Here is a 12,819-nt window from a genome sequence, read left to right on the forward strand (position 1 = left end):
GATGCCATAACACATAAGTATTGAATCGTCTAGGAAGTGATTATAGAACAAACAAATTATATAGTCTATCACGGCATAAAAGAAGAAGAAGATTGTCGCTAATTGGATGATTAGTATCCCACGATGACAATCAAATAAACTATTGGATTGCCTCATATTAATTATCATTGCATATCAAGGATTGACCAAGAATCACTTAGCAACACCTTATATCAAACAGAGATATCTAAAGAAGCATGATATTAAGACAGCGATTTATATTATGAAGAGTATTGATGACAGCAATCCATTATCCTGAAGACAGCGATAAGTAAGGAGACTAACCAGAGGTTAAGAAATGACTAATCACAATCAAATAAACTATCGGATTGCCTCATATTAATTATCATTGCATATCAAGGATCGACCAAGAATCACTTAGCAACACCTTATATCAAACAATATTGATTAAGGGAAGAATGCCATCAAACAGCGATATCTAAAGAAGCACAATATTAAGACAGCGATTTATATTATGAAGAGTATTGATGACAGCAATCCATTATCCTGAAGACAGCGATAAGTAAGGAGACTAACCAGAGGTTAAGAAATGGCTAATCACATACGGAAGGTTGAGATTAGTTAAGGAAAGAAGGCGGTTATGAATAGACATAAGTCATGACCTTTATGACGTGACTTATCCTTCCATTTGGAAGATTTGTGAAGGCATTCACTTCCACTTCGAACAAAAAGGGATTTGTGAATGACTATTTTATTTATTTCTAATAAAGTGCTCAGGCAGGCGAAGTGGGTGATTCCGCCAATCAATAAGATCTTCCGTGCATGTTAGAAAGAATCAATAGGCAGAGACAATATCCACACTAATTGCAAGAATCAAAGAAGTAAGATCTGTAACAGTGATAGCCCGATTACGGCAATCATTAGATCATCACCATTACAAGTTTTGTATCAAATAAGGGGATCAGATCTGGTCGATCAACAATGGTGAAACTTACATATACTCAACAGAATATATCGGGAATATTAAATACTCTCAGTTAGTAGCAAATATCATGTGTATATATTTGTAGTAATTGAAGGAGCAACAGTCAATATATACATACTGTAAAAGTTAAGATCGCATTCGTAATAAGAATGAAAACAACAATTATAATTAAAGGACAGTGATGGAACTAGGCTGACTCTTCTAAGGAGTCGTTTCATTTTGAGAAGTCCAATCATGAGGAGTCATGTCTCATCAATTTCCAAAAGATGCTATCCTTTCGGCTGGAGAGCTATCCATGTTTATGAATATAAATGAAGGAGAAGATCTGTCAATGTAATATAGCTGTTCAGTCAGGGAGAGTTACCAAGATAAGTTCTACTGTCTGAATCATTCTTAAATTTTAAATCCAATATATAAAGAAATGTATGCTCAGTTTTAATAAAGTTATGTTTATATTATCATTTTAATTTAAAATTGATGTCTCAAGACTAAATTATGGTAAATCTGAAATGGGGACATTACAAAAGGCTTCTCATCAAACTCTTATTTTTTTTTTACATAGAAACTGGTTTTCTTTTAAGACTGCAAGACATGCTTAATATATATGAGATGTTCTTCCCATGTTGCACTTAAAATGAGAATATCATATAGATTTACAATTACCCATGGATCTATGAAATCCCTTTGCCCATCATTCATTAGCTTAATAAAAGTTGAGAGTGCATTACACAGAATAATGGAAGAACTAACCATTCATAAAGACCTTGCTTTGTTTCAGAAGTAGTCGTATAGTTGTTGTATTTCATGTGAACTTGGTGGTAACCAGATTTGAGATCCAACTTTGTGAAGCACTTTGCATGTTGTAGTTGGTCCAACAGATCATTTATCCTTGGAAAATGATATTTATGCTTTATGGTGATCTTATTCAATGCCTTGTAGTCAATACACATTCTCCAAGAACCATTCTTTTTGTTTACCATTGTGATAGGTGAATCACATGGTGATGTACTTGGGCGAATGGCTTCGTGCTTCAATAGCTCTTGATATTGTTTCATGATCACATTGGTTTGTAGTGGTGATTGTCGATACAAGCCAATGTTTAGTAAATGATTTTTGTGTAGGATGTGTAGGAGTTGATTTCGCACTTAAGTTTACTTTTTCGTGGCAACCCCTTGGGTTCATAGAACACTTCATATAAAAATGACAAGACTTCATCCAAGCCTCTTACTTTAGAGTTAGTCATTGTAGAAATACCGAATCCATCTTCTTGTTTATCTTTGAAGACAAGTAAACAAACTTGTTTAGATTCTTGAATTAATTTGATAGTTTGTTTTGAACTTACTATTGCAACTTTGGCTTTGCTTTGATGCTCCTTTATGTTATATTGAATTCCATTCATGACCTTCCTATTTTGCTATTCCTCCTTATCAATTTTTTATTTTTCATTTTTTAATTTATTCAATTCTTTATCACAAGTCAGGATTACTATGTATTATATCAAAAACATCAAGAGGAATTGCATCTTCATCCACATCATCTATGTTTGAACTTATACTCTGAACCGAAAATTGCCCCTCTTTTTCTACTTATATTTCCATATCATTTTCAACCAATCTAATGGATTTGGATGACGACAATCATACATTTATAGACGAAGCTTCTTAACGAATTCATCAGAAATTAAATTGCATTGTGAATTGTGATCTACTAGTGCATTAACCTTTGTTTCACTACTTGCAGTTTTAAGTAGAAAAAGAATGTTCATCTCATCAAGTTGTTAGTCCATTTTCATTGTGTTGGTAACCATGCATCCAAACATACCACTTACATAGGAACTAGCCTGTACTTCTACTTCCTATTCTAGAGTACTGTGGATTTTTCGAGTCTTAAGATTTATTCTTATGATGTAATTCCCAACCCTTAGCATCTACTTGTCCATCTATGCTACAATGACGACAATGATGCTTTGGATCCTTACATTGGTGTGCAACAATATTTGTTTTCTTACGCTTCCAATTACTTTTTTTGAAGTACCAATCCCTTGTCTTTCTTGGCCTGTCTTTGGCTCTTTCTCTGCTTGGAAGACATATGAGTGCATGGTTTGACATTTTGATATGTGCAAAAAGAAGATCTTTTGTGCCTCACTTACATTATGAACACTAAACCTCCATTTTTTTAAGCCAAGATTCTAAATTTTCATCATCAGTGGGCCCATTAAAAGATATTTATCTCTATTCTAGTTCCTCTTGTAGTGTTAACGTGGATTTTTTTGAGTCTCTAGTTTTATTCTAAGGATGTAATTTCTAACACTCAGCATCTAGGTGTTCATTTTTCATTACAATGACTACAATGATTCTTTGGATCCTTCCATTGATGTACAGCAGCTTTATTATTATTACACTTCCAATAAATTTTCTTGAAGGATTACCCCTTATCTTTCTTGGGCTGATTTTGGATTTGTTTTTTCTTGGAAGAATCCTCTTTATTTGTTTTCTTCTCTCCTTTTCTACAGGGAAGCTTCATCCAATTCTACTGGATTCTGTAGTGAGCACCTTCCAAATGCAAGTGCGTAGACCCCTTTGAGATAATGTCGTGAGAAATATCTCTTCCACGTCCATGACCATCAACACAACTTGCCTTTTATATTTAGTAGTATAGTCTTGCATAGTTTGTCTACCACCTTGGGTATAGCACACTTGCAAAATTCGGACTTGGCAATAACATAGCAGCCCAAAATTTTTAGAAACCTGGGACCCGCTAAAAGCTTGGGGAAAAATTTGGCAAATTTATTTAACATTTGAAAATACACAAATTTTTAAAATATTCTTCAAAAATACACACATACGAATTCGTAGAACATATTACTAATTTCCATCATATATAAATGAAAATTTGAGTTTAGTACTTATCATAGACCAAAAATCAAGTTCACCTTTGAATACATATGCATTTCAAGTTATGATATGATTTCATCTACGACCAAAAGCTCATAAAAATTTGTTGCTGTTGTGTGGGTTTTGCTCAAGTATATGGTACAGTTGCAAAATCCTCAATAGGAGCCTCAACAAGTGCCTCATCCATAGTGATAGCATCAAACTGTGAATGTGAGGAACTTGCCCTTAATGACTGACCAACCTTGTCTTTTGCAATTCAGCTGCTGCTCTCTCTAAATCAGCTAACTCATCATTAGTTAACACAATGGATCCACATCATCATCATTAGGCTTAGCAATCCAATTTGAATATGGATGAATGTCATCAAGATTGCTTTATGTGAACTTTGCCCTTGTAACTTCTTTTCATGCAACTGAAGGTTGTATCACACATAGACAAGGTCATTCAAGTGCTTTAAGTCAACCTTTTGCGCTTCTTTGTGTGAACGGCCTAAAACACACTCTAGTTGTGCTCACAACCAGAAGCACTACAAAGCTGAGACAAAATGCAGATGGAAAGCTTTTGAAGATTAGGCATTGTGACACCATAATATTCCCATCACAAATCTGTAAGGATAACAAATTGCCATTATAACTTATTAAGAATTTTAATAAACTTAACAATTAAAAATAAATAGTAAAAATGTGTTGCAAATTGGCTCTCCTATGATTGCAAAATTTTGAAGAAAACAATGCCCCCTCGACCTTTTTATAACTTTGTATCTTATCATTATGAGGTCTTGAAGGTTCTCATCATCAATCGATCTGTGAATACATTTGTTGAGGCCAAGAAGAACCTTTGCATCTGCTTTGAAAGTAGGGGAGAAGCAAAACTTGGGGTTCAAATAGTAGGTAGCAGCATGAATATTTTGTTAGAGTTGTCCGTTCCACGTCCAATCAATTATGCTCCATATGTGTTCATATTTGGTCACGTTTGATCCATACAAATGCTAAATAGTCTCTTTGGTCTTGTCCATGGCTTTGTATAGATATCCCATGGGGTTTTGTTCCCCATTCACTAATCATAGAAACCATAACCAATGGTTTTGACACCTAAATATCAAAGTTAAACAAAATCAACAAATTGTAATATTAGAAAATGAAAAAAATAAATAGAAACAGAAGTTTGAAAATTTACATTGATGATCTCCTCCACGAGATCATAAAAAATGTTTTTCATGATCTTCTCTATTTCAGCTTTCTACAATAAGGACTCTAATCCTTTTTCACTCACAAACATGTGCTTAAGGTTGGGCATTGTAGCTAATATACTTTGCAAGGTGAGAAAATTAGTAGCAAAGTTTGTGTCTCTTGATTGCACAAGTTCCTTACCATTAGTGTGCCCTGTCATAAGATTTAAGACCCATGTGTGATTGTAGGTGTACTTTGTGATATTCCTGGCATTTTCGACCACATTATTTACCCAGCTAGTTTTCCCTATGTCCTCAAAGAGTAGGTCAACCCAGTGGACAAGACAAGGGCTCCAAAATAATAATGGCTGCCACATATGAAGTTGCATTGTCAGTCATAATTTGAATTACATTTTGCACTTCCACTTCCACCACTACCTCATCCAACATGTTGCACGAGGTCTGTGCATTTTTTATTTCATTGGAGACATCAACCAATTTTAAAAATACTAGTTGTCTCATTGAAGTCACCAAAGAGACGATGAGTGTCCTATTTTTGCCATCTGTCACCCATCAGATAAAATGGTGTAGTATTTATCAGTGGGTGTGTGTTTTCGACCTCATGTTGCAATAATGGCCAACTTTACTCATTATAACTTGGGGCCTTGAACCCTTTACCTGCCATGGTCAATGCATTAACCAATTGTTCCCAGTAAGGACTAAAAGCAACATTGAACAAAATATTATTGTAGTATCGAAATCTTGCAGATGCCAACTTTGTGTCATGTTGCAATTCTCTATTCCATTCAATACCTTCCAATGAAGGTTGTTCACTTGGATTGTTATGAGGAACAAAAAAGCTAGAATTATGTCTCCCCACACTTTTGGATCCTCATATCTGTGGTTCAATGGAAGAAGAGCCCCCCATAGGATTGGGGTTGTCATTGCCTTTGATGTTCTTTTTTTTCCCTCTTTTCCTTTGCTCATATGCTGCAATGAGTGCTTTCACTTCTCTCTCAACATCTGGACTAGCTACTTCACATGGCCCAACATCTCGGCGAGGGATCCATGTAAAATGATATTTGAGCCAATTTATGCCACTGTTCTCAGGCTTAGTGCAATGGATGCAAGTAATCCTCACCTTGCACCTAGTGTCTCATGTTTCCAAATCCCTTGGTTTGCCACGGGTTCTACTTGCAGAAGCCATATTCTTTAGAATGATACAAATGAAACCTAGCGTTAAGGAGGCAACATAAAAAAGTAGTTATACTCTAGTTAGCAGTGCTGCAACCTAAAGTCAAACTGTAAAAATACAAAATAAAAGCACAATACAATGTAATAAATCTACTTCAGGCACTTGAAAATAATGTTCCCTTTTCTCTTAATATAATTAAAGAAATAGGCTATTTTAGGATAAACTTGTACAATTTTTAAAACGCACTTATTTGTCTACACCATGTTTACTCAACAGATGCAAACAGAGACAGTTGAAGAGAATTGTTGTATTTGCACTCTACACAAAATCACAAATTCAAGTCGAGATATTTTGTGGTAGCTTGGAAAAAAACTAAATATCCACAAGAAATCAAGAAAACGACCAGTAAGGCAAAATACTACAGTCCTCAAAATCAATACTCTTCATCAGAGAGCAACACATCAACAAAAAACCTGGGAAAACATACAAGTATGGATGGAAAGTCTCCAGAAACCCAGAGGGAAGTGGTAATGAAGAAATTGAGAGGCAATTATCTTCTCGAGGAAAAATACTTGCATCAAGATGAAATGAATGAAAATAATGAACTGATGGAAATGGGTCAAATGACAACATATAGCACTAGAAAAGGGAAAAAGAAGCAGAAGCATCCTGAATAAAAAGGAAGTTTGCACAAAAATCACAAGGAAGAAAATGATGCACCAGTTACAGGTTATACTAGCATAATGGAAAAGCTAGAAACAATTAGTATACATGGATCTGAATCATCAGAGAATATAATTGACTCCTTGGGAGCCATGCTGGCTGATGTGTTACCTGTCTTTAAGATAAAAAATGACAGAGCTAGCAATCCTTTGCATGCTCTGAGTTCTGGACCTCCAGAAGAAAATGATAGGATCATTACTTTAAGGGAAGAGGTTGCAGCACAAAAAGAAAAGGAAGATGAGTGACAAAGATCTTGTAGAAAAAGTGCTGGATGACAAATAAGTTTAGAATTAAAGTTAGAAACATGGGGTATGTGAAAGCAGTTATAAAGATGAATATTTGAATGGTTTGATTTTGTGAGTTATACGTTTGAAGATATGATTGTGGAGAGGATTTTATCTATGTATGGAGAAGATTTTATATATGATTAATCTTTTGGTCAGTCTTATGTCCAATCGGATAAAATTCCTACGAAGCAAATCCTTAAAATGCTTTCCAATTTGACATGATAGTGCTTTTCTTTCTTACTAAATTAGCTATATAACTTTTCCACCATACAAATGCATGTTCCGACATTTTGAGATGTGCAAAAGAACTCTTTTGTGTCCTCTTACAATTTTTTTTGATTAATAAAAGTGGCAAAATGGGGCCACATCCGGATACAATGTGATGCCATAGTGCAAAGAATTATATTGTCATTCACAAATGTTAACAACAAAAAATGGCAAAAGCCAATGCCAAACAAAACCTGTGACTCCGCAAAATAGGTCTGCCAACTTCTATTCTTTCACCTTACTCTTTCGCCGCTTGATGATTTGCCTGGCTCCCCTAGTTCCCCACGCACCATCACCATCCCTTGTTTGGTAGCAGGCCCAACTCACCTTTTAGGTTTTCGATACCCGTCATGTTACCTCGTTCATTCCTATCTCCTAAATGAGGAAGAGGCATGAGGGCTATCAAAGTGATAGTATAACCTTGGCTATCGTCTCTCATGAGGCCATAAGACAACATTGGTCATCGCTTGCCCTAGTCACTGGGTCAGGCCCCTTAACCACTTTGACCAAACAATTGCAACCATCAATTGTCTAGCCATTTCACAGTCCTCTGTATCTAAGAGCCACGCTAGGAAGGAGGCCACCGCAGAGTGTCTTGTACCTATACTCCAGATCAAGGAAATCATTGCCTAGAATCATCTTAATTGCTTGCAAGACCATGCTTGAATGACATTGGGAAATTAGTTTTAACTGGCCCTTCAAAATTCCACCCCAGAAAGCCATCTTCTTGACATTGGACTGATGTCTGATAACAAGCAAGTACTAAGACATTAATTCATGGTCATTAGAAATGGGTTCTTGTGAACCATTGTTCCTGAAATATGGGTCGATGAAGACTGTCTTGAAACTATGTAGTTAAATCTTGATAAATTATCACATTACCAAGTACTTATATAGTGATTGACAACAATAATAACACTTTTCAGATACACATCTTTTGAAATAGTGAATTTAGCAAGATAAACATCCTCTGAAGTATGTAGATAAATATATGTGCATTCATATGTATGCATGTATATAAATATATGTATTCATATGTATGCATGTATATCCATATGTATGTGTGCATGTAATATTGATATACATTCATGATAGCATGACAAGATATTATGCGTGCTTTTGTATGTACCGTTCAACTAGTCAATAATACTCAGAAATCTTGTATTTTGTATTTTTTTCTTTTTCTTTTCCCAAACTTGTACAACAAATAATAAATATGCTTGAAAACAAGCTAGTAATTAGGGAAACAAGGTTGTTTATTTATCTTTGTTATTTAGTGAGTATAAAATAAACCCTTGTTTAGAGCATAAGTTTCTTAAAGTTCATGATCTTTGAAGAACATAGATTTGGGGAAAAACTGTGTCAATTTTTGTTCTTCAAATTTCATTCACTTTGAAAACCTCGTGCTTTAAACAAAGCCTCTTCAATGTCTTGTCAGATAAGACATATGCGGTGATTTCTAACTCATTGAAGACAGGTGTAAAACCTATGAAATGACAGACATTTAGTTTTTTCATATTATTGCCTCATTTTTTCATTCAAATAGTAGAATTGCCAATAATGTTATAAATCTGAGTTATCGTGATTGTTTGATTTTATGTTTCATATTGCTAGAGGTTTTTGTTCAAGGCAGCTTCATTAACGTGGAAGAGATCTTTATGCTGTCAATTTAAATTTTAAGGATTGTAATGTGGGCCTTCTTGGGCAATGCTCTTTTTGTAGTTGTGTTGTTAGCTATTTATTCTTTAGTATACTTTCTTTATTAATAGATAATGAGGAATCCTATGTTGACATTCATGATGTGCTTACTAAATTGCTTTTGATCTAATCTCTAATTTGATTATTTTTATCCCTTTATTTGTAACAGCACACTGAGGTGATTAGTGGAACTGGAGATGATAAAAGGGCACCCAAAAGTTCCAAGTTTGCTCGCTGGTTTCATACAGAAGGTATGCTTAAGCTAGCAAGGTTTGCAGTAACTGTAAAAGCAATAATGGAAAGATAGGAAGATACATTCCCTTTCTAAGTAGGTAGTCTGTTGATTTATATAATTATGTTCTACTGTGCACTTAATTGTTTTTGCTTTTGTCAGAGGAGAAGCCTAGTGGTGGCATGCCTGTTCACAATGCATCAGATATACTGTCATTATTTTCAAAGAGTGAAATCAATACGACTCCAATTACTCCCATTGAAGATAAAGTGCAAGTGGATGAACCCCCAAATAGTCCTTTGAGTTCTATTTTTCCTCTCAGAAACACGTGCAAAGTGCTCCCAATGCCTAATGGGCCGTCCTTGGAGGATGTTGAAAAGGTAATGACAGCTGTTGTGAAACCAACAGTTCATGATGAAATGGGCCAATTCCGGGTGGGTAGAAATCATAAATCTGATTCTGTTGGCCCGCAACTCAATGTTCTTACGTGTGAAGACCTAGAACAATCCATCATTGCTCAAGCAACTGAAAGTGTTTCCAAGGTGCCAAATTATTCTGAAGAAAATCACACCCTTTTAGAGGGGAACCCCTTAACCAATGAGCAAAGCTTAAGCATGGATAATCATGCTTCTCAACATCTGCTGTCATTGTTACAGAAAGGAACAAACATAAAAGACCAGAAGTCACCAAGGATGCAATATCATGAGGAAAGGCACATCATCCCCATGAAAGAAATAAGTCATGAGAATTCTGGTTATGCTGAGAAGAATGAAACTCCAGAGAAAACAGGAGCCCAGACACTAGAATTTCTGTTTGGAAAACAATTCATGAAGGAGTTGCGTTCTGCTGATGCTCCTGTTTCTGTTAAACAGCCTAATCTCCTGCATACACACTCTAATGATTCAGTTGTAGAAGATGGTAGAGTGGATTCATCATTTGGCTTGTCATTGAACAGGAATTTTTTTCCTTCAAATTCAGAATTTGAATCACATTTTGGTAAATTTGACACGTTTCCATCATCAGGGAAAATAAATGTGGAAGATGATAAAATTTCAGGTTTACAATCACAAGAACTGTCTCTAGCTGACAATGGATATGGACGAGATCAAGATCTGTGGTCTAGTATAAATAATGGTAACCAGAGCAATATTGGCAACTCTCATTTTGAAAATGCAAAGGCTATTGGCAACAGAAACTTTGCACCTTTTGGGATCAGCAGACAGAAGTCTGTATCAAACACAGCAGAGAAGGGAGAATATTCAAGTAATTTGAATTCTAATTTAGGAGGTGATGTTTTGGAAGCTAGTGGGTTTCAGGACAGGAATTCAATCATAAGAGGCCTATTTGATCCAGGGAGCAAAAAACCTATTTCTGATGCAGGGACCATTCCAACTGGGAATTCATTCATGGGAAAGAACGACTCTTTCGATACAAAATTAACCCATGACGGAAGACCGATGCTTCTTGGAAGATCAAGGAATGGGAACTCAGCTTCTCTACCTATCTTTGATGAATTGCTAAGGACAAACATAACTGGGCCTCAAATGTCTGAAAATTTTATTTTCTCGGATGTTCCAAGATCAGCACCAGAGATTGCTCAAAAGCTCCCCATTTTTACAGATGAGAAGAGTAGATATGAAGATCAAAATAAAAGAGGTCATGGGGCAGTTGGTCAGCATTACCATGGTGGTGATGCCCCTGTTTTGGAGTCTAGAATCTCCCTGAATGACATGGTAGGTGCTTTACATTCACCATTTACCAATTCTTCCAATCAGTCAGGTGGTGGCGTTCAAGATAACTTTGGTAACAAAAGTGGGAACCATCAGTTATTTGGCTTGCCCTCACATGCATCTCATCTTGCACAGCAGCAGTTGCTAGGGCTAGCAGATGTTCCATTGTCACATTCTTTTCCTGGCCCACACTCTCGGCCACCACCTGCATTCTTTCCCTATCATCATGGTCCTGGGCCCTATGATCCAAATTTAGGAGCTATTAATGCAATGACTGTGCAGCAGCAGATTAATCATCAACCACCTCCCCAAAGTAGGCAGATGAAGTTGTTTGATCATGGCAGCTCCCCAGAGCAACAGCATCCTGCCCCGGAAGTTTGGTCAGAGCATTTGCCTGGAAGACCCTTTTCTCAAGAACAATCCGGGCAAATGTTGTATCCACTTCATAATGGTCCTCACATGAATCAGACAGTTTATAATTCTTTGAGGCCACATGGGTTTCCACCAAATCATTTTATGCAGCCTGTTCCAGTGCCACAAAGAGGGCTTTCTTCAATAAACAACTTCCCTTTTATTCCTGACCAAATGCCTCATGGTCCTCGTGGCCTTCCATCAAACTATCCACATCATATTGCTGGTCCCTTCACACCTGAAATTCCTATACATTCTATGCAAGGTCTACCATTTCATTCTCATTCCAGTCACACTACCCATGGAATGGCTCATAACCAGTCATTCAGACCAAATTTAGGTGCCTCACATGAGTTCAGTGTTACAACTGATGGAAGTCAGCATGCAGTTGTGATGGGTAATGATGGACCATCAATGGACTCACTGTTTGCAAAAGAATCAAAGAGGCAGCCAGCTGGGGCACTCCCTGTTAGTCAATATCCTGGAAGGAACATGGGTTATGGATAATGTTAAGTCTGTTTATAGGGCTATGGAAGCTTGAGTGTTGGTACAAATGTGCTTGAGTAATATCATTTTATTGGTTACAAGCAGAGAGAAACGTGGGCAATAGCCTGTAGGTTCCCTTTTTCTAAGAGGCCTTGTGTTTCTTCTTTGAGAAGCCTTTATATCATTGAGGGGGCTGTGATTCTAATTTGAGAAGCCTCTTGTATACTACGTTCTTGGTTTTGTAGATACTGAATTTTCTTTAGGCATGCAGAATGTTTGAAATTTATTTACTTTAGCAGATGTTGCACTACTTCCTTCTTAATAGAAATTGTCTGCCAGGCTTTTGGGTTCTAAGCATTTTATTTTTCTGTTGCATCAATTATGTGTATTTGATATGAAAACAATGTGTATAATGTAATTGTAGTGTTGCTTGGAATTGAGCCATGCTTGAGTTGCAGCTGCGATTGGAATTTTCTTGGAGCTCATGACCAGCAAAATTGCATGTATTTCTTTCAATATAATTTAAATATTTTCATATAATACTCAGAAGTTGTTAATGGCTCAAGTCTGGAATTTTGGATGGAGTGAATATTAAGTAAAATTTGAAGAAAGAGCTTTTTTGGCTGTTTATACAAGAGTGTCTATTTGCTAGTCAGAAGTTTTGAGCGTACTACAGGTTTTATGCGATGGAAGCCTTCTATTTGGATAGAATTTTTAGCCTCTCAGTACTTCCTTCCGAGTCG

At 36.2% G+C, this 12,819-nt stretch overlaps 1 protein-coding gene across 3 annotated transcripts in view; it reads left to right on the forward strand.

The window, feature by feature from the left end:
• Window positions 1–12,430, forward strand: part of LOC131070578 (uncharacterized) — a 35,566-nt gene extending 23,136 nt beyond the window's left edge. For all 3 annotated transcript variants that reach the window (XM_058006159.2, XM_058006158.2, XM_058006157.2), the window contains exons 10-11: window positions 9,387–9,468; window positions 9,612–12,430. In XM_058006159.2, the coding sequence (XP_057862142.2) occupies window positions 9,387–9,468; window positions 9,612–12,097 (2,568 nt within the window). In that variant the 3' untranslated portion in view covers window positions 12,098–12,430. The remainder of the gene's footprint in view (window positions 1–9,386; window positions 9,469–9,611) is intronic.
• Window positions 12,431–12,819: the final 389 nt, after the last annotated feature.

This window comes from Cryptomeria japonica, chromosome 8, assembly GCF_030272615.1.
Source record: "Cryptomeria japonica chromosome 8, Sugi_1.0, whole genome shotgun sequence".
Lineage (NCBI taxonomy): Eukaryota > Viridiplantae > Streptophyta > Pinopsida > Cupressales > Cupressaceae > Cryptomeria > Cryptomeria japonica.